The 25,748-nt window shown below is 36.8% G+C and overlaps 1 protein-coding gene across 1 annotated transcript in view; it reads right to left on the bottom strand.

The window, feature by feature from the left end:
- Window positions 1–25,748, bottom strand: part of znrf1 (zinc and ring finger 1) — a 54,941-nt gene that overhangs the window by 2,583 nt on the left and 26,610 nt on the right. Inside the window, exons 2-4 of the mRNA XM_067501611.1 lie at window positions 15,542–15,637; window positions 3,026–3,131; window positions 762–853 (exon numbers count right to left, since the gene is read on the bottom strand). Coding sequence (XP_067357712.1) covers window positions 796–853; window positions 3,026–3,131; window positions 15,542–15,637 — 260 coding nt within the window. The 3' untranslated portion in view covers window positions 762–795. The remainder of the gene's footprint in view (window positions 1–761; window positions 854–3,025; window positions 3,132–15,541; window positions 15,638–25,748) is intronic.

Genomic DNA, 25,748 nt, shown 5'->3' with positions numbered 1-25,748 from the left:
GCTCATGGCAATCTGGTAGACTTGGCCCATGACTATGTCATGAAGAATGAGCTAAAATTAACCCTGAAAATATTTAAGCATTGCTCAGAGGGTACCCAATGTGGTAAGCAATGACAGCCACTGATCTATCACAAAATTAACAAACTTTATTTAAAATACTAAATTTGTTTTTTTGTAATAAAAATATTATAAACTAATAAATGCTCATGTATCATTATAGGTTAACAATCTGTCAGCACAAAAGTGGATAAAATCAGCTCCACCTTTACCAATAGTAGCAACTGACCCCTTTTTAGTATTTACTGTGCACATTTTGCATAATTAACATAATTTACATTAACATAATTTTTTAATACATTGTTTTTGCAGTGGAGTATTTTGTACTTTTGTACAGTATAAGCAGTAGACAATCCGTTTTGTACCTTTACTGGAATAAAAGATTTGAAGTAGTACTTGTAGTGAAGAATTTTACTGTGTTGCTACGGACTGCTCAGAGCGGCCATGCTGAGCTAACATTAGCATGCAGCTTCACAGTTTTACTCACATGGCCGGAGATTTAGCTTAGTTAAAGTATTGTTAAAATACTACTACTATTATATTAGTTATCCTAATGGTAATTCTAATACTCAAAACATATCTATATTCAAATTAATATAATTTCTGGTTGTATTTAAAAGCTTCCCTACCGCAGCAATATCATTTCTACAGTGAATTTATATCCAGTCAACGATATCAAATCCATTATTTTCAAATGTGCTCACCTCGAACAGTATTCATAGTGGGCCTTGTGGTCAATCAGTCCGAGGGGTGTTCAGGGCAGGACCGATTGATCTCAAACCATGTGTCTATACACCTGTAAATACACACACGTGTTATTCTGTACAATCAGTCAATATTAAACATTATATTAATATTAAAATTACACAAATTACTAAAGAATGAAGCAAAGGAGATTCTACAAATACAAAAGAATTATAATGAAGTTTTAATGGATTCAGTACTATAGAGGATTGTTGCTAAAGTAACACGTAGGCATGTTGGAAAAAATCCATATACTCCCACATTAGTAGAACATACACGATATACAAAATATAATTGAAACCCAAAGGGGAAATAACAGCAGTGTTACAACACACTCACATGCACTTTATTTTAATAAAGCTCATAACATTTCACACTTTCTCTATGTTTTATGGAATCATTTAACATCATACAGCAGTTCTGTTAGTAAATGTGTGTGGTAATGGAAGAACACAAATTCTGCATTCAAAATGTTATTATAGTTAAACTATGGTTATATGAATAGAAGAATTAATTTTGAAAAACAGTTTTAGTATAGCAGTACATTATATTATTGTAAGCAAATTGGTACTACTAGTGTTTTTTTATCGTAATGGGGGGAGGGGGGGTTATGACTGTCAGTCAATACATGAACATGGTGGACCAAGGCTTCAAGGTAGTTTAAGCTTTTAAGGGACATATCTATGAATTGACTAGTAAGCAGGCCAGTGTAGTATTTACCTGCTGTCAATACTCTTAATCCCTGCGATTGGCCTATTTTTATGCCAGTGTTTCCCTATGTCCATTGATCAGCATATTACTAAGTATAAATGTTATAGTAACAGTTACAATAGGTTATTGTTTGTATGGTTGTTTTTAATCATTTATTCTTATTTCTTTAGTGTTGTTTTTTTCACTTTTTTACTTCAAAAGATGCTACTTCAAACGATTGTGTTGACACAGCTTTAGTATAATATAAAAAAGTGTCTGTTTCTTTGCCATAGTAAAACTTGACAAAAAGCTTATAACTTATAACTTATACCGAATAAAGGTGCAAACTACAGTGCTGCATTTAATTAAACTGATAAACTATTATTAATAATTAGTTGTGACTTGGTGCTATATAAATAAAGTTGAATTGAATAGAATTGAATTAATACTTAAATCTGAGGGATTACAGTAAAACTTGATATAACTATCACAGAAAATGTTCCAGTAATGTTCTAATCAATTTCTTCTACAATTTATAATTACATTTTTTACATTTAAAACATCAATAATTGACCTCTTGTACGTCTTTCATCTGAAGCACTTTGAGGCAAAGCATAATGGCCACAGCATGCTTCCTATGGAGGATCACAGTCAAGCTCCATTTCTGGCAACAATAAGTGTGAACATAGTTGTGAGTGCCGCTTCAGGTACCATATCAGCTCGGTCCTCCACATTGGCTCAGGGTCCTGCGCTTACAGCTGATGTCACACATTATGATTGGCTGAATGTTTGGAAATGTGTGATGAACGTTTGCTGTGTCATTTTGATTGAACAATCCTTCACATACAGAAAAACACTTGAAAGATGTTATTTCAAACTTTAAATAAATTAATAAAACCAGAAGTGTGGAAGTCCTAGATTTTAATATCCTAAATTATGCTTTTAATTAATTTTATCAAGAACAGTACTGAGTAACTGTGTGTGCAAATGCACTGCAAAACGGTGGACTTATTTTATAGTTTTTATTGATAAGTTTATGATTAAAGTTGTTGTGTGTATCAATTATAATAATCAATACGTTTGTTTTCGACTGGGAGCCTCCAATGTTGTGTTTTTGTAGATAAAAGCCTAAAATAAACTTATCTTAATATGTTTATGTTTGTCACTAGCTAATAAATATGGTCAGATGGAAAATATATACAGTAATACACATTACGCAATTACACCTTTGATAAACACTGTGCTGCTTCAATCATCTTCAGCCTGCTCATTTGCTTATACTAATTACACCATTCTATCAAAGTTACCGTGGCACAATATTCTTTGGAAATGCTACCTGCCACACCTTTATTATCCTGTGGCATATGAGTAACACACTGTATGAGTAACCTTTACATCATAGGCAAGCAGTACTGTCCAGTGAGAGGATTTAATTACAAGAAGTGCAAAATTATAATACAGGCAGTGATTCAAATCTTTGGGTGTGTGTGTGTATGTGTGCGTGCGTGTGTGTGTGTGTGTGTGTATATGTCACCTTTTGTGGTAGATGCAGAGGCACGGCAGTCTGGCTATGGTGTCCCCTTGCTGCAGTTCTTCTAGACAGATCACACACTCACCGGCATCCCTCGTCAACACATCATCTAAGGTGTCAAGCACACAGACACACACATGCACGCGCACGCACAAACACACACACACACACACTTTGTGAATCACTGCCACAAAGAGGAGAATGCATATTAGTATGTACCAAAAACAACAATTTCAGACTCAGACAGCATATCAAACATAGGATTGGAAATTGGTTCAGTGCACACATTTGATGTAGTGGTTGGAAGATTTTCATAATGAATTAGGAGCCTTAAGTCTGTTTCCAGAACAATAAAATATGATTGTCCAGCATGCTTAAATTCAACACTGGCTATTTTTATTTCCACCTATATACTTAGGGAAATTAATATCGGCACTGTAAAGTCTTAAATGGTCTACATGCTGTCCAACAGGATCTACGAGCACAAAGGCACATTGCCAGCTTTTATTTTATTTTTGTAACCATATATCCTTTATATTAAAGATGTTCACGCATCTTGTAAAATAAAACTAAACTCTTTTTCACCTACAGTTTAGAAAACACATTTATAATAACAAGAAAAAGAAACTTATTTTAATGAAGGTTCCATTCAAGTGATGTCAGAAGCAGCGAGATATTTTGATATATGGAATTCAGTGGGAAGTTTAACAGCATTTATGTACACGTACTACCCAAACTACAACCAAAAGAAGCAAGTTCAAAAGGCATCCTTTAATGCAGCTAAAAGCTGTGGAAATGAGCCAAACATTAAAGCGGCAACAAGATTAAAGACACCACAAAGCTCAGTAGAGTTGAGGGAAACTGCAGAGTGAAAGGATTATTTCTCAGTGGGTTCATCACACGAATGACTAAACCACTAAATGTTGAAGTAAATCGTAAGAGTACGCAATATCACAATAAACAAAGGAGTTCTCTAGAACTGAGAGATTATATCAGTAAAATAGTACTGCAGCTGTTAAACATTTAAAAGACGATTGTAATTTAAGATTAACATGTAAGTGATATAAAACATCCTTCTTAAGGATAATTTTAGAAATTTTTGGTTGCCATATTTTTAACAAATATTGCCCCACATGCACTAAATTGGTATTTCCTAGTAACATGGGTGGTCAACTGCTCTTCGGTGAGATCTTGTCGAGTTATTGCAATTTACATAAATTTGGACAATGTTTATGCAGACCACACATTTTGGAATGAAGAAACATGCGACCCAGTGGTTAAGTGTTGTGTCTGACTGATGTGGTTTGTATAGTTTTTGGACAACAATAGAGGTCTACAGCACAGAGACAGAAGGCAATTTAGGCTGCAGACTGACAAGCAATAAAAAAACAAGATTCAATTTTGGTTTTAGGTTCTGTAAAGTTATTGTGGAGTAAATTATTAATTTACATCCATCGTCTGGAGTTTATGACAGGGGGCAGTTCGATCCCTGGCCCTAGCTATATGTCGAAGTGTCTCTAGGCAAGACACTGAAACCCTAACAGCCCATTTCCCTCCCCAGCTGGGCAGTGCCGATCCAAGGCCGGTAGAAATTGGGGAGGGTTGTGTCAGGAAGGACATCCAGCGTAATAACTGTGCCAATTCAACATGCGGACAATGATCTGCTGTGGTGACCCTGAACTCACGGGATAAGACAAAAAGACAAAAACAAACAAACAAACAAACAACAACAAAGTCTTGAGTTTATGACATTAGAGGAGTTTTCAGCAAGAAGCTGCAGGTTATTTTAGTACATGGAAGTCATTCGCATACATGTACTGTACATGTCGCATACATGTACTCCCCAAACTAGAAACATAGGAAGTAAGTTGACAATCAGTGCAGTTTCCCTATAGGCATGATAACTGAGTAACTATACTTCGTTAAAGCTTCTCATTTGTGCCTTGATAGATAGATAGATAGATAGATAGATAGATAGATAGATAGATAGATAGATAGATAGATAGATAGATAGATAGATAGATAGATAGAGAAGAAAAGAAGAGGAGTTACTTTGTGAGATGGACTAAAAGCCTAACCAATGTGTTCTGACTACAAATCACCTTAGTTCCCCAACAAACTCCCATAACTCTGCTCTCCACCCTCCCTCTTTCTTCACATCGCTCACCTCTCCTGACCTAACCTGTTCTGTTGCAAATCACTGTCCCCATCTCCCTTCTGAAAACACAGAGCACCTGTGATTAAATAAGAGGATTAAATAACAGACATTTAAAAACCTAATAGCTTTCCTATTTGTCTTGCTTAAAATTTACTTTATCAGTTGCCAAAAAGGCTATAAAGTCCATAGGTGACACGATTTGTTTCTATTTGGGTGTATAAAGGATAAATCTGAATCAATAACTGACCCCAGCTTTTTTAATCAAGTGAAAAAGGTTGTTCAGTACTGGACTTTTACCGTTAAACTACAGCTGAGAAGCTTTTACCTAGATGACACAGAGACACGTAACCCCTTTTCTAGCTAATCTGACTCCAACTAAATTTTACAGTTTATTATAAGATTTTGTAAAGTTATATAATATGTATATATTATAATATATAATATATAATTATAAAGGTTTCCAAGATCCTAAAGCTATAGTAAGAATCAGCATGCGACCTGAAATCCTGTTTCTCAGAGCTCAAACTAGGTCATTGCACTGCAGAAGGTAGTGACACACTGTACAACATAGAAAACCCGTAGAAAGACTTGTTAGTGGTGTCCAGAAGCCATAATGTTTTATAAGCCAGTCTGTCAATCAAAAGACTGAACATGTAATTTGTCCATGCGCTTTTTAAGAATACATGCAAAATTTTCTGATTACTGTAATAATCCTAAGTTTATACTGTATTTTGGTTAGGTTTAGACACAAAATCAATAGATTGTTAGATTGAGTGAAACAGAGATTTTCAAAACCAGTTGTCCAGCTAAATATGAAACCAAACTAATGTCGGCTGTTTTCAAATTAGTTCAAACAAATTACTCATTAGTACATTTGTTTTTGTTCGATGGTCTTTTGAAAAAATTATGGCAATACTTTTTTGCCACTATTCCAAAAATGTATTGAATTTTTCTGATTGTATAGATGCTAATTTTACCTCTGTGTCCCTGAATTCCCTTCCCATCTGCACACCTGTTGTTTATTGTGCTAATATCTCTTAGTGTACATAAACCTGACTTGTTGCTGTATTTGATTATCAGATCAACTTAGCACTTGTCTAGTTTGTAGTTTGCAGTGAGTTTACTAGGTTTACTTAGTACCTGCCTGATCCTGACCTTTGGCTGCATCGTATTTCGCCCACCTGACCCTTATCTGAAATGTTTTTTTTTTGCTTATCCAGATTGACTCACAGATGCCAACCATGCTGGACTTAAGTAAAGAGCTTGTTTGAATTTTAACCACTGGTTCCACTAATCTTGCTTTTGATTCCAAGCCTCTAGTCAGAGATGGTACAAACACAGAACTGTGGTTTATGAGTGACTAAAATCTCACTTTATTGCTCATTATAAAGTAAATGGCTGAACAAGGCAGAAATACAGCACCTATAATTTTTCAGTTGGAACAAATAATATAAAGAAGTGAAGCAAAGAGGTAGCAGAGAATAAAACCAAAGAACCAAAGTCATAATTATGTACAGTACAATATCAAGACACAATGAAGCAATGCATATCTCAGGTATGTAACAAACTGGGATAGGAGATGAGTGTAACCCAGCTCTCCGGTTGTGCAGACTCAATCATTAGCTCTATTCTCACCTGCCCTTGTTTCCCTCTTGACTTTCAGCTGTCTCTCCCGTCTGCTGACTTGCCAACAGATATTTGGCATCCAGCAACTTCACATCAATTCTGAGTTAGAGGAGTCATTCTTTGCTTCTCTGAATCATGGCACTAAACTCCCTCTTTCTGTACTCTGTGTCTTACATTGACCTGAACTGCAAGTGGAAAACTGCCTTTCACCATTTGCTTCCTGTGCCTCCATTCCACCCTGCTGACTTCTCTTCCTGTCTGTGGCTCCCCGTCACTCTCTTTGCGAGGGGCTAAATTTAGTGGGAGAAATTATAATATCATCATGCAAAGTCAAAGCCCAGGAAAGATCCGGTGGTCAGCTCACGTGGATTCAGTGTGCTACCTATAACCCTTACCTGCTTCACACAAACTCATGCACATAACTGGCCCACACACTGTACCAACAAATAGGCAAAATGAGACACAAATAAAACCTTTGGTTTGTGGTTTGTTCATTTGATTTACTACATTTGGATTTATGGAAGAAACTTTAAGTGTCACATTTGTGAGGTTATTTCACCTATTTGTTGCAGTGAAAATGTCAGCAGAGTCTTTGAACGTGCTCAGCCTTAGTAGAGTAATTGTGCGGTTTTTCAGCACTTCCACGCCTTAAAGATACAATATGTAACTTTTTTAGATATACTAGACTCACTCTTCTAACCAATGAGGGAAGACTTGTGTCAAGGATGTGAACTCAGTGCTGTCAATCAGTGCACTTTAGGGTCTACTGTACTTCTCTGCTTGCACAGACACTTCAAGCTACTGCAGAATTAGCTGCTGGAAAACGTCACTATGGCTGACTCACATGCTATGTAGCACGCTCCTGATTCCTGCATTAGCTGAGACAGCGGACTCAACAAGGTGAAGGACTGAGAAAAGCTTAATGGATGGGAGGATCAAAGTGCTTTGCCTTTGAGTATCATAGCAGTCCTACCATGATTTGCAGAATTTGCATATTCTAGCTTTAAGAATAGATACAACAACTAATACTATTAAAATAAAATATTTAGCTGTTTTTAAACACAGTTTACATAAAGTCCTTTGAGGGCTGTATGGGTCCAAATTTCTGGGGCCAATTCAAAAAAGACCTGTGGGAAACTGTTAACTGTTATTCAAGTTATTGATGATGGCTCAGATAGCGACATAAAGGCCTGACCCATGGTATAATTGGTCCATAGCACACCAGAAGTATAATTTGCTTCTAGTCTCACTTGGTTATGGGTCAGGTCTTGGATACTAGGAGTGGAGCTGTGAAGACCTCTAGTGAGCATTGGATTCTGATATAATAGATTACACCACATTAGTTACACCTGTATAATCTAATTCAATCCAATACATCACCTCTGCCATTAAGTCTACAACCCCAATTCCAAAAAAGTTGGGACCATGTGTAAAACGTAATTAAAAACAGAATACAATCATTTGCAAATCTCATCAACCCATATTTTATTCACAATACAACATAAACAACATAGCAGGTGTTGAAACTGAGGCATTACACCATTTCATGGGAAATATTAGCGCATTTTAAATTTGATGGCAGCAAGACATCTCAAAAAAGTTGGAACAGGGGCAACAAAAGGCTGGAAAAGTAATTGCAGCCAATCAGAAACCAATGTAGGAGCAGTTGACAACTAATTGAGTTAATTTGCAACAGGTCAGTAACACGACTGGGTATATAAGGAGCATTAAAAATCGTGGAACAATTTCAGAAAATCTTCCTCAATATAAAATTGTGAGAACTTTAAAGATCCCCAGTTCACTGTGCAATTCACAAATCTGAGTTAAAGCTGTATCATGCAAAGAAGAAGCCATATGTGAACACTACTGTTACGTGCCAGGGTAGGTGGCACTGTGGGTTTTCTCTGCCTCTTTTTTTTTCTCTTGTCTTCATTCCAGGTGTTGAGGCTTCACTGATTGGTGTATTTGAACCTAACTGGTCCACACCCACTGGCTTTCCTGATCTGCTGCCAAGGATTTTTACAAAAGCAGGCAGTTCCTTTGCCTGGTCTCTCTCATTTTTTGTGAGCTTTTTGTTGGGGCGTTGCCTTGTTTTCCTCTGTATTCTTTGATTATGATGGGGTGGGATGCTGGATGTAGGTAAGTTTGGGTACCCTTTACACATGCAACACACATGAAATGCCTTGTTAGAGACACTAGGTTAAGAGGTTGGTGCCTTATTGTATTTTAAATGGAAGCTGTTTGTAGCCTAGACAGCCAGGCTTTTGTTTTCAGTTTTTGTTTCCTCACTCATGCTGCAGGTAAGAGCTGTTTTCTTTTATTATTTTCTTTGAGTTGGCACAACCTCCCGCTCCTGACCTCCCCCACTCTTTTGTTTTGTTGTTTTTTTCATGACTCACAGAAAATAAATGGTATGACTCACTTTCTGCCCAATGTTATTATTTTTTTTGGATGTCTTGTGTTACTGCCCCCACTTCCCGTGGTCCATTTCAGGGTGGGGGCGTAACAACGATCCAGAAATGCCACCGTGTTCTCTGGGCCAAAGCTCATTTAAAATGATCTGAGGCAAAATAGAAAACTGTCCTGTTGTCAGATGAAGTAAAATTTGAAATTGTTTTCGGAAACCATGGACACCGTGTCCTGGGGACTAAAGAGGAGAGGGAGCATCCAGCTTGTTATGACCGGGCAGTGCAAAAGCCTGCATCTCTGATTGTAAAGGGTTGCATTAGTGCCTATAGCGTGCACAGTTTACACATGTGGAAAGGCACCATCAATGCTAAAATACACATAGAGGATTTAACGCAACATATGATCCCATTCAGACGATGCCTCTTTCACGGAAGGCCTTGCATATTTCAGCAAGACAATACTAAACCTCATACTGCATCCATCACAACAGCATGGCTTCACAGGAGAAGAGTCTGGGTGCTGAACTGGCCTGCTTGCAGTCCAGACCTTTCAATGCATAATAAACAAAAAAATCCGGTAACAAAGGCCCAGGAATGTTAAGCAGCTAGAATCCTGCATCTGTCAAGAATTAGACAAGATTCTAGAAAATCACCCTGTTCCAACTTTTTTGAGATTTGTTACTGCCTTCAAATTCAATATGTGCTAATATTTTCCACAAAATGGTAAAATGTCTCTGTTTATGTTCTATTGTGAACAAAATGGGTTGAGATTTGCAAATCATTGCATTCTGTTTTTACGTACATTTTAAACATCGCCCCAACTTTTTTGAATTGGGGTTGTACTTTTACAAGGTTATAATTTGTCAGTTTTCAGGTTTAAACTGTCAGAATTTTTACAATACTATGTTTGTTTATTATGGTCATAGTGGCTGATAGAGTCGCACTGGAGTGCATCATATTAAGAGGCCACCCTATTTAAAATCATTGAGGCAAACAAGCTTCACTGCATTAGACAGTACAACCTAAAGTTGTGGCCAGTATGTGTAATTGTATAGTAGTTGATGTACAGTGACAAAATGCAACTTTTTTTTAGAAAAGGAAAAAGCAAAGTGATTGTGACAAAAGATAGATTAGGTTATATAGATGAAGTCCTATATTAAAGAAACACTAAATTCAATTTACACTGAAATATTTCTGTTAGGTTTTGTTCATATATCATATATAACATAAACTTTGTATATGAATTTGTGCATAGTCCACGGATAATTGTACTATGTAATGAAATGTGTACATTTTACCTTTAGGCAAACTGGCAGCAAAATAATTCCAAATAAATAAAATTCCGACAGCCTATAGTCCCCCAGCATGACAGTGGAGGTTAACCGGTCAGATCCTTACAAAAGCTGAGCTGCAGGCGGATGACATAACCACTGCCTTGTCTGACAGAATATTTCTCACCATGTCGAAAAAAATCTGATCGAATTCGCAAAAAAAAGACTTCATTTAGATAAAATCACCACATATATGATCCAGTTTCCTGGCCTGAGACTAGCTCAAACTCTACACCAAGAATGGCAGTAGAATTGCAATACATTCTGATTCCCGGCTAGGTGCACATTTTGAATTGCAACAATACTTGGACTTTAACTGATAATGTTTGACAAGTCCACAAGAACACAAGCACAGAGAAAAATGCAGATTGAGAAATGGCCTAGTTCTTAGACAAAAAACTTTATTATTCTTTTTTTTCCCCTGCAAATGTAACTCATTTAAACCTTGGTTGAAACATACTTAAGCATCATTTATAACTGCAATTAAAACAGCAATGTAGTACTTACAGGTACAGCACAAATAGAGCAAAAAAGTCTGCACACTAATTCATATGCTCTTCAAAACACCTGCTGGTACCTGCTACATGGTAGGGATATACCAAAGGAGGTAAAATCCATGTATTGTAATATTATCTATTAAAGTATTTAGTTTCACGTTTAAACCCATTATCTTAACATTTAGCTTTATATTACAAAAAAAATGACAAATCAGGCTCAACCCCACGAATTCAATGCAGTCTTCAAGTCTGTGATTATATTCCTGCATCTGTTTCATTGCAAATAAGTGTAGGCAGAATGGCCTTGCTCATAGATGTGCTGATGTGCAACAGTCCAGGTGATTGACAATAGACAGAGCATGTTGGGAAACGAGATAAGCTGTGGCTCGCCTTGTTTTGTTGGTCTCAAAAATCCCAAGAGAACAGAGAGTGAGAGATAGGTAGAGAGAGTCAAAAGATGTTGAAATTAGAAAGATTACACAGCAGGAACAGAAGTGAACAGACAGGCTCAGTGAGGAGAGAGAGGTACAGAGAGAGGATGAGAGTGTAATTTGCTGGAAATAAAGAGTGACAGGACAGACACAGCTGGAGAAAAACGTAGGAATTATCCGAGCCTTTCTCCTTTTACCCTCTCTCCTCTGGTCCGTTATCAGCCATCAGGGTACTCCATCACTCTGGATCCCATCTTCCTTAAGACACTTTCACTCTCCTCTCTCTGTCTCTCTTATTCAATCTTCTTTTCCCTCAGCCTGAATTTAGCTGCAGGCTTGAAACTTACATTACTTTTTACTGCTCTGGCCTTGTGCCCCTCGTTGATATCTATTTGTGGAGCCGAAAAATGACTTCCTTCCTCTCCCTCCTTCTGACAACTTTACATGATTTAGACTGTGTGCGTACAGTACCATTAACATCTGAAAGGCAACAATACTGTTCCCACTGTGCATACAGTAGATACACAAACACAGGCCCCTACAAGGTGACTTTCAGGCTGCAGATCAGATTTACATATCCACAGTCTTGAGTCAAACATATAACTGTCAATCAACATATTTGCTAGTGGTCATAAAAAGATGGTTGCTGTCAATCATGTGTCTCCAAAGCAACCAGGAGTAGCAACCCAGGGCATAATTAAAACAGCAGCCTGCACAAGGAAATAAAGCCAAGAGTCGAAGGTAGACAGTGTGTCTGGAGCAATATTATTATATCACTATGGCCACAGAGTAACAATAAACATGAATTACGTTTATTGAATGGACCTCTAGGGCAAGTCAGCAACAACTGATCATTTAGCTTTTAAAAAGATGAATTCTGGATATTTATTTAGTATGTTGAAGCTCATGTTAACTGCCAAAAAACAAAAACAACTTAGTCTGCAGTTTATGTCATGAAGATGAGCAGCAGTACAAAGTGGTACAGCCCCACTAATGTGACAGCTGTGGATGTTTATAGTACTGGGCCAATAATATCTATTGAAAACATGAGGAGGCATTTCAGTGAAGGAAATTAATATGGTATCGTTCTTGATAACATGTCAACATATCAAATGCTAAAATTGAGCTGCTAAGACCCAGTGAGCAGGTCAGATGCATCTGGCGTAGTCTCATGTTTTATTCTGCCACTCAGCAGAATAAGGTCAATGAGGTAGGAAGAAATTCTTTCATTTATAAAATATTTGAATATTTAATTAGTATCAGACTTTAGTAGTTAATTAGTATCAAACTTTTGTTTGTCTTCCACCACAACTTTGTTATGTAATGGAGTGTTTACCCTCTATTTGTGCAGAACATCAGGGAACTACCTTGTGGGAGAGATCCAATCTATCCCAGAAGTTCAAAAAGTCTCCTGCATATTGAAAGTGACTTCCTGACACACACAAATTACATACAAAATCCCAGAAGTCTAATATTTCTTGTCTTTCTAATGTAAGTGGACCTATCATATGTTTCTGCGGTGAAGATCCTTTTATTTTAACAAAGTAACTAAGGAGCTCTGGTTAAATGACAGTATAGAGGGATAAAGTTGAAAAATTGCAGAAATTAAACATAATCATAACAAATTCCTGGAGGATTAATATACTGTTTTAGGATTATATCCTAAAAAGGATTTTATCCTAAAACAGTCCAAGCTGGATCCGAGTGGAAGTATTAGCCAGTGATCGAATAAGTTTCTTTGAATGTTGTTATATTGTTTCCAGCTGGATGATTGTTTCCTGTATTTCCAAACGTCAGGTATCATTCCACCAAAACATGAAGGAGTAACGGATTAGCAGTCACAAAATCCAATCATTCAACTAGTGGGTGAAAAACAAGAAGAAAAAACAGCAGTGCAGCACAGAGAGACAGTGAGGGATGAGCTAAAAGAGTAACACAGGCGATCAATACAGGAAAAAAAATTCCAGACATGTCTGGCTCTGACAGCACTGTATTATGCTGTTACACACCATGGTTTTTTACATCACGTGGAGTCCCAGTGAGTGAAAACTGAGCGTAGATCCGCAACGTTATTGATGGTACATTCCATGTGTCTGATGACACATTAAATGAAAGCTGACCAAGCTTTCATTTAAAACGTATTTTAGTTTATGTTCTAAAATTATACCTCAAGCTTCTGATCTTCTGAGCTTCTGAGACTTTTGCCAACTAATATGTGGTAAAAGCTGAAGGCTCAGATATTGGAGGGTTTTTGGCAGTCAACTCATTTAATTTGGAATATTGCAATAAAACGCTCAGAAATAATGTGCGGCAAGTAGACAGCTAAAAACCTTCTATACACAATTCCTGCATTTAGGGAAATATGTAACAGGGCTGCAGTTGTTTACTGTAATGTATGTGTTTATTTATCTTTGCTAGTGTGATAGCATGCAGGGGAAAAAGCAAAAATTGATTAAGAAGATTATTAGTCATGTTTGCAACAGGACCACCTTGTTCATAGGGGCTCTCGGTACAATGAAAAACATCAAATCAAAATTTAATGCAGTGAACTAATGTTTTCATGTTGGCTTAATGTTAATATGTTAATTTGAAGTTCAATTTAGAATATTTAGTTTTATTTTTAGGCCACTCTTGTATGAAACATGATTTGCTGTTTTCTGAACTAAAATTCTAAGTTGAATGAGTATAGAGAATGACTTAGCTTAAATCATTACATTTTAAACATTTTTAAAGAAACAAAACTATTTAATTCATGGATGTATTTTTCTAACAATATAAATAAGGCTCACCATGACATGGATTAATGATGAATCCCCACTATCATACTTAAAATCACTTTAATTTATGTATGTTTGTCATCTCAAATAAAGGACTAACTTTATGGTAGGTCTGGCTTCGAAAAATGGAATCTTCTAAAGAATCTACTTCATTAAATAAATATATATAATAAATAAGGGTTAAATAAAATATTCAAAAACAAAAATGTTAGGAAAGCAAATCTGTCTTTAACAGTCAACTCAATAAAATAGCTTAAATTTACTATGCATGTTTTCTTTACTTCAGTTACCTTAAAGCAACTTAAGCCATTGCTAACATGAGAAATAAATCCACTCTTCATCCCCCTGCCTTTGCTACACTCAGGTACGCTCAAAAAATATGCAGGTGCATTCATAGGCTACTGATAAAGCTGAAATTCTTGAAATTCTCGGATTGGTTACAGAGGCAATTGTTCGAAAACATTTAGTGAATGCCTCTCTATTGTAGCCAGTGCTGTTCAATGAGTCAGGGTCACAGCAGGCTTTGACAACACCTCTCCAGATTGAGATGCATGGAGCATATTTCTTGTAAAAATTATTTTCCATTCATAACTTTAACCTAAATTGAAGGGATTAACAGTTTATTCCTTTTTAGTCCACACCAGATTTTTAACAGCTGTCTCAGCACCTTAAAGCAAACAAGCCAAATTGACAAATGCACTGGATTTCATCTAAATTAAGGCCAATTCCTGTCGCTTTTTTGGATCAAACTCTCAACTTTGCACTATGCTTTTTGGTTCTTTCAGAATCCGACCTGTAGTTCACAGACACAGCCATAATGGTGTCAAATGGTACCAGTGACATCTTGTGAAACTAAAGATGCTACAGCAAGATGACTGCAATTAGGGGTGTGAGCTGCCTGATTTGTGTTTGCCTTATCACATGTGGCTGTTTAAATATGTCAGGTTGTGTAAACTCATTCCATGAATTTTTATGATTTTCCTCATTTCCTCTCATTCATATTTATTAGTTTTTTGAAGGGGCGAACTCAACAACTTGTGTCAGTCTGTAGACCCACCCACTTTGTCATGAATATTTACCAGCACAGCAGCACAAACTGGAGACTTGGCACAGTATTGGGAAGACCAATAAATATGGAAAAGTGCATTCATGTTTAAAGGCTTTGGAGAAAATCCGTTCACTGTTTACTAGCACAGTAATGAGACTGGCTTTTCTTTCCAAGGATGAGATCAGGCCTCCTGCCATCTAAAGAAAAAACACAACTACAGAAATAGACAAATGTGTTGCTTACCATTATAGGAGAGACGAGGTTTGCTTAGACACATGATGAAGTGAACTTCCATTTCACTGGACGCCACAGACTTGGAGCAAACAGGACACTTGAATCCTAGGAAATACAGCAAAGAGCTGATCAGTATAAAATTTAAATACATACACAGAGACCTCAGAAAAGCATAATCATGATCTTTAATTGTACCATGCATTCAACAGCCTAGAAAGGGTGTTTTATTTCACGTCTTACCATGAAAGAATAATTGTGTTTTAGTTTTAAGTGATGATACACATTTATCTTCTAAGGTGATAAAAAGTCTTGGGGCCTCTGTGATAAATTACCTATCAGCAGACCACTTAAGTGTTGCTGCTTTTCTTCAGGGACCCTGGATCCCATCTAATGACAAACTATGACAAACTGTCCCATGTTTCTGTTGAAGAAAGTAGCCTGGAAGAAACGGTCTCTAACAGTGATATGTACATTTCAACTGGTGAAAATGCAAGTGATGTTTGAAATTTCTACAGAGGCTCTAACACATAAAACAATACATTATGAACCAAACATCTAGAGAAAAATACTCAAGATGAGTGATTTTGAGATAGATATGGGTAATATAACACAGTAAAATAAATCGAGTAACTGTGACCAGAAACTGCTTTTAAATGGAAAGAACTGCCATTCATTGTAGTGTTGGGGCCTAAAGATGTGGTTTTTTTTTTTATTTGTTGAGCTGTACAATGCATTTGATTTCAAGCTGTTACAATTACAGCTCCACAAAGGTAGCTTTTTATGCAGTCAGTGTTTTTTTATTGGGTCAATATAGACAGATACATACTAGTAATGACTTTTCCACATGTTGCCTTTAATTCAGTTCTCTTAGGCAACTGAAACCAATTCTTAGTTCAATTCACAGCTCCTTTGTTTTTATTGTATATATCTTGAATGTGTGGGAAAAAAATCAACAGTTAAATAAGTTTGTTCTGAGACACTGAGCTGAAATTCAGAACGCCTGTAGTGTAGCTGGTCGACTACAGTTAATATTCATACAAAGTTTGGATTGTTGGCTTAAAAAAGCATCCCATTAGTTAAACCTAACCAATCAGTAACATTGAACAACTTCTTAACAACTTATCTTGTTGATATTTTGTCATAAATGTGGTGTGTAGTCCACTTTACAAATCCAGAGATGTTGAGCCAGGCTATACACTATCAGGCTGCATGGGTCCTGATGATGACAGCAATAATTAAACTTTTCAATGTTCTATATATTATACAGATGGCTGCAACTCTCTTTTTGGGGGCCTGATGGCTCAGTGGGTAGAGCATAGGGTTGGGATGCAGACAGACGCAGGATCAAATCCCACCCAAGAGAGGGTTGCGACAAGAAGGGCATCTGGCATAAAAATAAACTCATGACAAATCAAGATCCAGGCCACGTTCAACTGTGGTGACCCCTAAAGGGACAATCTAAAAGGCGTTGATCTTTGGCTGCAATTTTCTTTTATTCCTTTTGCCACTTCAAAATAAGGAGATGCTAATTTTTGCATCCAACTGTACACTTATTTATGGCGTCTAGTTGTTTTATTTAGACAGATTTGGAAAAATCCCAACCTGCCCTTTATACTGTACCAAACGGCATCCATCACTCCCAGCATGACAACGGCTTTTACATCAGAAAGGTTGACTTATTGGCTACGTTTTTATCATGGTGTAGTATTTTTTAAGCATTAATCTGTGCACGTTTGCCTATTTTTACTCTCATACACTGTCACATATACTACCTCTCTTGGTTGTTTTATAGTGTTCAGTAATCCCCTCCTGTGTTGTTTGTGTGGGACCCATTAAGCCTAACTATATTAGTTTAAAACATAACAGATAATTAGATCAACTGCTGGGCCACATGAGCCGAGCTTGCACACAGATGAAAACAAACAAGACTGTTGTGTGGTAAATAAGTGCTCCAGTCAAAATAGCAACAATGCTTTTACTTTTATCAGAGAAGCAGGAACACTGCAATTGTGATGTGGTTTTAGAAGCAGATTCTGCTCTTAGATGTTCATCTATAGATACTATCATACATAACGGTTGCTTATCAAATCCTTTTGGATATCATTGAAGGGCTATAGAAAGAAATGTACACAAATCTGTGTTGTAGTTATTTAGCATCACACATTAATAAGGTTTTTAAACCCAACTGAGAAGAAAGAAGTCAAAATCTGTGCTGCAGTAGCAGCAGCTGACATAACCTGGCTTTTAGTCCCCAAAATAGGGTTAGCTCCAAAAAGCCTAGAATCCTACAGTTTCCATTTATATTATACCAGAGGATACCAAAAGGATTGCAACATCAAGGCTAAATGTTTTTGCAGCAAATTATAGACATTTGGGTTTATGATCAGAAGTTGGACATCAAATCAAATGTCAGTTTTTATTTAATTGTATTTACACCTGAATGTCTTAAATAACATAGAATATAGCACTTTCTGTATCAGATCATTAAAGACTATCAATTTCACAATATTGGAACCAAGATTAACGCTGACGTTGTAGGAACACTGCCTTCATTGAATTTAAGGGTGATTACTTGCTCTAAGTTGTATAACTTGTAACTATAACTATAACTAACTTGTATCGAAAAAAAAAACAACTGCTGAAGACATGTAACTTTTTGTCTGAGCCAACAGGTAGCAGTTGATCACACCGCAAAGACGAGAGAGTGGTGTTTCTCACAGATGGAATGTAATGGAATGGAATATTCAACAAGCTGGATCGGCTGAAAACTGGTCCAACTAGTGCAAATGGTGCAGTGCACACTGCAGAAACTATGCCAGCTAAACAGCTAGACATTGACTGATAGCTGCCTGTGGTGTGTCAAGACCCTGAGGTTAAGGTTAAATGTTAGGGTTGAGGCCAGATTAAGTTATTTATAGAACATCTTTTATAACAAACAACACTGACCTAAGTGCCATACAGGTAGATTATTTTATTATGCAATATATATTATTAAATGTATGTTTAGTAAATTCGCTCAATTATGAATTGGGACAATATCAATCAACAGCAAAGTGACAGTACAGAAAATTTCCTGTTGGTGGTCTGCCAGGAAGTTTCTTAAGCAGTATTTACCCTAATTTGAGGGAGAAACTAACTGTAACAAAGCAATATCGCAAATACACATATCGGAGTTAACAGTAGCAATCTGAGCCAAAGATAAACAGGAAAATACCTGAAATAAATGAATTCTGTGCTTCACTGGAAACCTAAGTGCCCACTACATGAGACAAATATATTTTTTTACTTCTCATTATCCAGCTCCATCACAGACAATATAGAGAGTTAGAATAATTTAAGAATAGTAGATGGTTTGAAAATGAAAACTAAAATAACGTATGGATGAAAATTGCTACTTACATGTTACATCATTACACAGTGAGTGTGGCTATGAACACAATGAATTGTTTGTCTTACAAATGTTGCATTGATAAAAAAGTAAAACTCTGAGGTACTGAGGTGCAGCTGTTTGAAAATTTGTTATGTTACACACAGAGACAAACTCACTATACACAGACCCCCCCCCCCCCACACACACACACACACACACACACACACAAACACACACACACATGGCAGATGACCCACTTTTCCCTTGGCTGCTATTTTCAGATGGTCCATAGGGATGAACAGAGAGAGCGATGGAGAAAATTAGTGAAAAAGATGTGAAGAAGGAAGGTGAGGGAGTTCAGGCAATTGAGGAGAAATGAAGGTTTATGATACATGGTCTAGAAGGACTCGAGCTCTGCAGCCAGGGAGGTACTGAATGTGTCTGTGTGTGTGTTTGCGCGTGTGTGTGCATGCACATTTGCCTTCAGCTCCGCCAAGCTCCACAAATCCTTGAGGACATTTCACATTCAAGCAGCGCATAAGGTCAGATAGGGACAAAAATAAATCATAGGGCTGGATCATAAATTAATTATAGTGGTGCCTATGTGAGAGTGTGTATTTGGATGTGTGTGATCTCAGAGTTCACTGTTCTGTGTGTGTGTGTATGTGTGTGTATTTGTGCAACCTGTGCTAGTAATCCTGTATGGTACACTTAAAATTTGGTTCATATCGAATTGATGCATTTTTCTCAAATATTTTCCTTGACTCTCATAACTATGGACTGCAGGTGATGTCAGAACACTCCACATAATGTTTGACACTCACCGGCCAGGAAACGTTTTACAGAAAATGGACTCAGTTGAGATGTATAGGGTAAAAGTCAGATTGGATTTGTTTTATGTGCTGCCCTACAGCATTTCTGAGAATCATATGAGAATAGCTTAATATTAAAATATTATTGTATGGAGTTTTACAGAGCATAGGTTGTATTATTAAGAGGCATAGCTGAGACTAAACTACTCCAAATAGATAGGTCTATAAAAATATCATGTTAAACCCTTCTATGGATTGGTATTTAATTAGATTTAGTCATAGAGAGCTCCTATGTACAAAAAAAAAAGTGCAGATGGTCTGTGTTTTTTTTTGGTGGCAGTGTAGCGCACATTGTGAACAGGTGAGAGGAGAGGAACAAGCAGGCGTGGCATTTATTAAGATGAAACAGTGCAAAGCAAATTGGTTGTGGTGTTGACTCAGAGCCACATCTCAGAGCCACATCGGCTAATTTAAGAGTTACCTAGCCAGTAAATTGTCATTAGGAGTCATTCTCATGTCTATAGTTATGGTTTAGTAGGGCTGCTACTAGTAGGTTAAAGGGAGGTTATCATTGATAAGTGGGGTAATTAGGCAATAATTAGTTAATAAACAATTCAAACCATGATCTTTACCCTTAACCTAACCAACCTGTTTTTTGCTTATACTTCAATATTTTGTTGCTCTACATTTATTATTCTGGCCATAACAACAAAGATCCTGCACATGATATGACCTGACAACCTTCTGAGCCTACTATAACTACTAGACCTACTAACAGATAACACTCAGTAATTGGCCTGCTGCTAAAGTCGCATCACTTTGATGACACTGAAACAGAAATATAATTTTAATTCAACACTCCCTAACCTATAGATGTAAAATATTTAATTTATTTAAAACAGGACTGGCAGTATTCCAACAAATGATTCATAACCCCCTTTTCATTCTTTTGTGTTATCCAGTCTTTTAGGTCTTTGTGCTGCTGCTCCTTGGCCTTTTGAACCAAACTGTCTATGTGCTACTGTATGTTTGACCACTGCAGACTTTGATCCTCCCCAAGCAGGATGCACTATCCTGTCCACGGTGTGAACATTCTGACTCAAACAAAATCACTCAACGTTATTAAATTCTTTTTTTTTTTTAACTTTCTACAGTACAGACTGTAGGTCATCTATGCTTTGGAAACACTAAGTGTAGAACTTTGAGAGCAAGACTTCTTGACCTTTATTTTTTTAATAAAATATGAATCAAAGGAATTTATTCACTGTTGATCAATATCTGAAACAAATATATAATAGTTGAAACAAAGAAAAGCATTTTATTATTTTGGCCGGTAAAACAATACGCTTGACTGGGTAATATTTTCATTAAGCAGTCACAGTGGGCCAAAACCATAATTTGGGACCCTGTGATTACTTACTTATTACACCGATAATAAATCATTATTCTTTCAGTGTTGTGGTAGGCTGGGGGTGCTTAGCATCTCTTAATTACAATTAGGGTGTACTCCAATGCAAAAACATTGAGAACCACTAATCTGCACCCTTAGTAAAGGGAGGACCTGTTTAGGTATCTGTGGTCACATGACTCCCTGCTGTTAAGACCTCTTTAATAACATTGTGTTGAAAAAGCAACTAGTTACAAATGCACTTTTCTTGAGGAAAGTTGATGAAGTTTGTCACTGAATATTCTTTCCTGTGGCCACGGCTCCTTGACTTTGTGTTAAAGGGGGCACCAGTATGTTCAGTTGTCACAGCCAGAAAGAAACATGAATGACCAGTATGCAGCTGTGAATGAACTAAAATGGCTGTTATTGTCATTCTTTCAGTAAACTGCTTCACCTGTTTGTTTTGTTAAATTTAGTTTTTTGCTGAATATTTAATTACATTTAATTCTCAAGAAACTCTTTAGTACAAAATTTAATTTCAGTTTGGATTCACTTCAGATACAACAGTGTACATGAGAAGATTGTGAGATGAGAACTAGATTGATACTGCCAGAGGAGCCTATCATGCATGCATGATAAAAAAACATCTGTCAGTGTGAAATGAGAAACACAAAGTAGCGCCACATGGTAAAGTCCAGTGCTTTGTCACCCATCTACCTAAACCTGCATTTGCTTGAAGAACTGACATTTTTCTTCAATGACACATGATATTAAAACTGAACCATGGATCCTAATAAGCTGCTTTCACCAACGACAAATTAATTTACAAACAATAATCATTAGAATTTAAAAATGCAGAAATAAAAAACACAAGCTCATTTAATTCCATTTGTCTATTACAGCCACTGCAGGTGCTGCATGTATTTCCTTTTGTACAATAAGAACACACACTTGAACCAAACTAAATGTTGTGTTATCCTGTTTTCGGGCAGTCCTCTGTGATGTTTCACTAATGAAAAACACCAGTGAATCAAGGTTCCACAGAAAAGCAGCACTGTGATGTGATTCAATAATTAACATTCACTGAGTGGTGGGGATCAAAAGCTGCATAATGACTCAAATGCTAAATCAGCTGTTAGGCTTCCAGTTTGGGTTGTTTTTCCTGCAGCTGGCTCATCACTGGGATGAGATGTGTCCTGGTAAATCATGGTTTCTCTCAGGAGGACCATTGCATGATCAGCAGCTGTGCTTGGTTGATCACATTTAACAACACGACTTTTCATATGCTGTATATACAAAAGTTGCATGATAACCTTCCATTTATTTTAATAAGAAATGCATGAATATGAGTATTATTTGACAGCAGTACTTCTTCATCATTATCTGGCCTCATTTTAAATTAATACAACCCTGAAACTACAGTCACTGAAGGAAATGAACACAAATCATATACTTGAAGATGAGAAAAATTTACTTTGGCAGAACACTGTCATATCTGTTCTTGAATTTCTCCAACAGCAGATGGAGCCTTGAAACCTTCTCTGTCAGAAGGAGACTGTCATACTTTTGCCTCAAGTGGCAACAAGCTTTAATAATTATTAAAATAGGGAAATCTGCTCGTTTCCACTATCACTATAGAGCTAAGAAATACTTAGATATTAACTACAGTATATCTTTTCGCAATTGGCTAATCTGCATGAAACAGAAACTCCCAATTTTGGCTACAGCAATTAAAACACACAGATGCTCTTATAATTACCAATCAGTCATCCCCTAATCATAACAATCAGATCAGTGGCAATCCTGATGGCATATTTGCAAGGAATAATGACCAAACACTGATGTTGACAGATAAAAACATTCAACCCTATAACGCCCTTAAATACACTTCTATTCCATACACAGCAAAGAGATGTAACTGTAAGGGACAGAAATATAATTAGCATTGTTGCTGTTTTCAACACAAAACTGTTGCTTATCTCTGAACAGAGGTGTCTCAGAAGGCAAAGAAGGGCACTCATGATAAAACTGATGCAAATGGTGATTATATAACACAATATAGAATAAATACAAACAGGTTCTGAGGTTTGCTGAGAGACCCCTTAGCCCACACACATCAATACAGATATTTATGAGTGAGGCTACATAATTCTGGTGAAATTATGAATCAAAATCATTTTCACTCTCCAGAGACTTGAGAAATATACATTTTCTTCTGTATTTTGATGAATTTTTGCATTAAATACTGCTATTACTGATGTGGAACTGCTTAAAGTATGTTAGACTTAAATGTAAGCTGTTTTTATCTACTTCAACCCTTAACATCTCTACACAGCACCTGAAGGAGCCGTACATGAGAACACAAATGTTCAATTCCGTCGGACCAGAAGTTAAACAGACTCTGCCATGCTGAAGCAGCAACCTAAGGCAAAGCCTGTGCACTGTCTGATTGACCCCATGTCTGAGTAGAGCAGGTCTCTGTCTGGAAAATATATTTTTTACTGAATGTCGGGATATGAGGTAATTGTGATTGGTAATAATGTATTATTTCTCTATATGTACAGATTTCGAAATTCATTGTGACACGCAGACTGTACTCTTTGAAATAATGGAACAGAAGTCATTTTAATATTCAGAACTCCAGACCTACTGGCAATCTGCTCTCCAATCTACCTGTCTGTGGGAGGAATACACTGTGAACACACAAGTAATACACACACTCACACATTGCATGACTATGCAATAACAGTGGAAGAGGCTGACTAGATAGAGCTGTCACACACTCTGAAGTGCTATTAAATGCTCCCATGGAGACTTATTCTGGTCAGCCACCGCACAAACACACAAAAACACTCCCACATACACACTTCTAAGACAAGGTCACACAACTCAATCTCTGGCCAATACATATTTCATCAACCAGTGGCAGTTCAGCTCAGCTCTGAGACCCTGATGCGGCTCCCAAATAACCACTGCTCAATGATGAAGACCTCAAGACTAACAAAGATGGCTGTGTCTGGGCAGCACCGTGAAGTCAGATAAACAGCAAAGCTATGACGGGTTAGGGATATTTTCACACATTGGTACCTTTTTTCTACCTGCTTTAGCCAATTGAGAGCTGACCTATTTGTTTTTAAAGGTTCAGTCTTACAGTGTGTGTTTGCTGTATGCCATCAAATTTAGACAAGAGGGTTTATATAAATTTAATTTACCACAGACACGATGAAAATACACCTTCTAAAAACTTCTAATATAACTTTTTTGTTCATAGCCTCATGCAGCAACATCTAAAAATTACCTGTGCTGAAACATTTTATGCCCCTATGAGATGCTGCCTACAGTTTCTGAAGAAAACTTTAACTTTAATTGTATAAAGGCTACAAGTAAATATTGAGAATGTGGTTTAAAAGAAATTATAAAAAGCAATGTGTCTATAATAAGTCACGACCATCAACTCTCACTACAGTTAGAATAAGACAGCCACGTTTCCAACGCAATATAATTTGCATATTTACAGTAACCAGATTACAGTGCATGTAAATGTGTTCTGATTCCCCACATAATCTGGTCTCTGTAAGTAATCTCATTACTTCATTGCATATAAACTCCCTGTTGCAGTGAACTCTATGATCCATTTACATACTTTACGAATATTTTTCTTCATAGTCATACATTTTTACAGTGAAACCTTAATTAAATGCAGTACACAAAACTAGTTAACATTAGTAGACCACTAGGTTTTTGTAGTTAAACATTTATAAACTGAAATTGAAAGTTGAATTGAGTTCACTGTAAGGACTAAACTAAAACTGAAACAAAAATGTCTAACTAACTAAATAAAAATGAAAAAACCTTTTAAGCTTAAAAAAAGGTAAGGGAAATGAAAGTAGAGTCATCAAACCAGTTGTACAGCACAAGGGAGGCTGTTTAGATCAATTTAACCCTTGTGGCACTTCACTTATTGTGTTCTTCTACATTTCCAATTCAAACTAAGTTGGGACAATGTGTAAAACCTAAATAAAATCAGAATGCGATGATTTGCAAGTCTTTCCAACTCATATTTTATTCACAACAGAAGACAAACATATCAGTTGTTGAAAATGAAACATTTTATAATTGCATGGAAAATATTAGATGAATTTGAATTTGATGGCAGCAACACTTTTCAAATAAGTTGGAACAGGGAGATGTTTACCGTTGTGTAGGATCCCTTCTTTTAACAACTCTCTGACACATCGGGGAAGTGAGGGGAGCAGTTACTGGAGTTTTGAAGAAGAATGTTGTCCCATTCTTGAGACAACATTCTTAAAGTGTATTCTTGGCCTTTGTTGTCTGATTTTTTGTTTTATGATGTTGCAAATGTTTTTATTGGTCTAACGGTCTGGAAAGCAGCCAGGCCAGTTCAGCACCCAGACTTTTCTCCTGTCAAGCCATGCTGTTGTGATGGATGCAATATGGGGTTTACCATTGTCTTGCAGAAAGATTCAAGGCCTTCCCTGAAAGAGATGTTTTCTAGATGGGAGGATATGTTGCTCTAAAACCTCTGTACTTTTCAACATTGATGGTACCCACGCCATAGGCACTAATGCACCCCTATCAGAGATGCAGGCTTTTGCACTGTCTGCTGATAACAAGCTGGATGGTCTC

The sequence above is a fragment of the Channa argus genome, chromosome 4 (assembly GCF_033026475.1).
Source record: "Channa argus isolate prfri chromosome 4, Channa argus male v1.0, whole genome shotgun sequence".
Lineage (NCBI taxonomy): Eukaryota > Metazoa > Chordata > Actinopteri > Anabantiformes > Channidae > Channa > Channa argus.
This window is presented reverse-complemented; position numbering and strand designations above follow the sequence as displayed.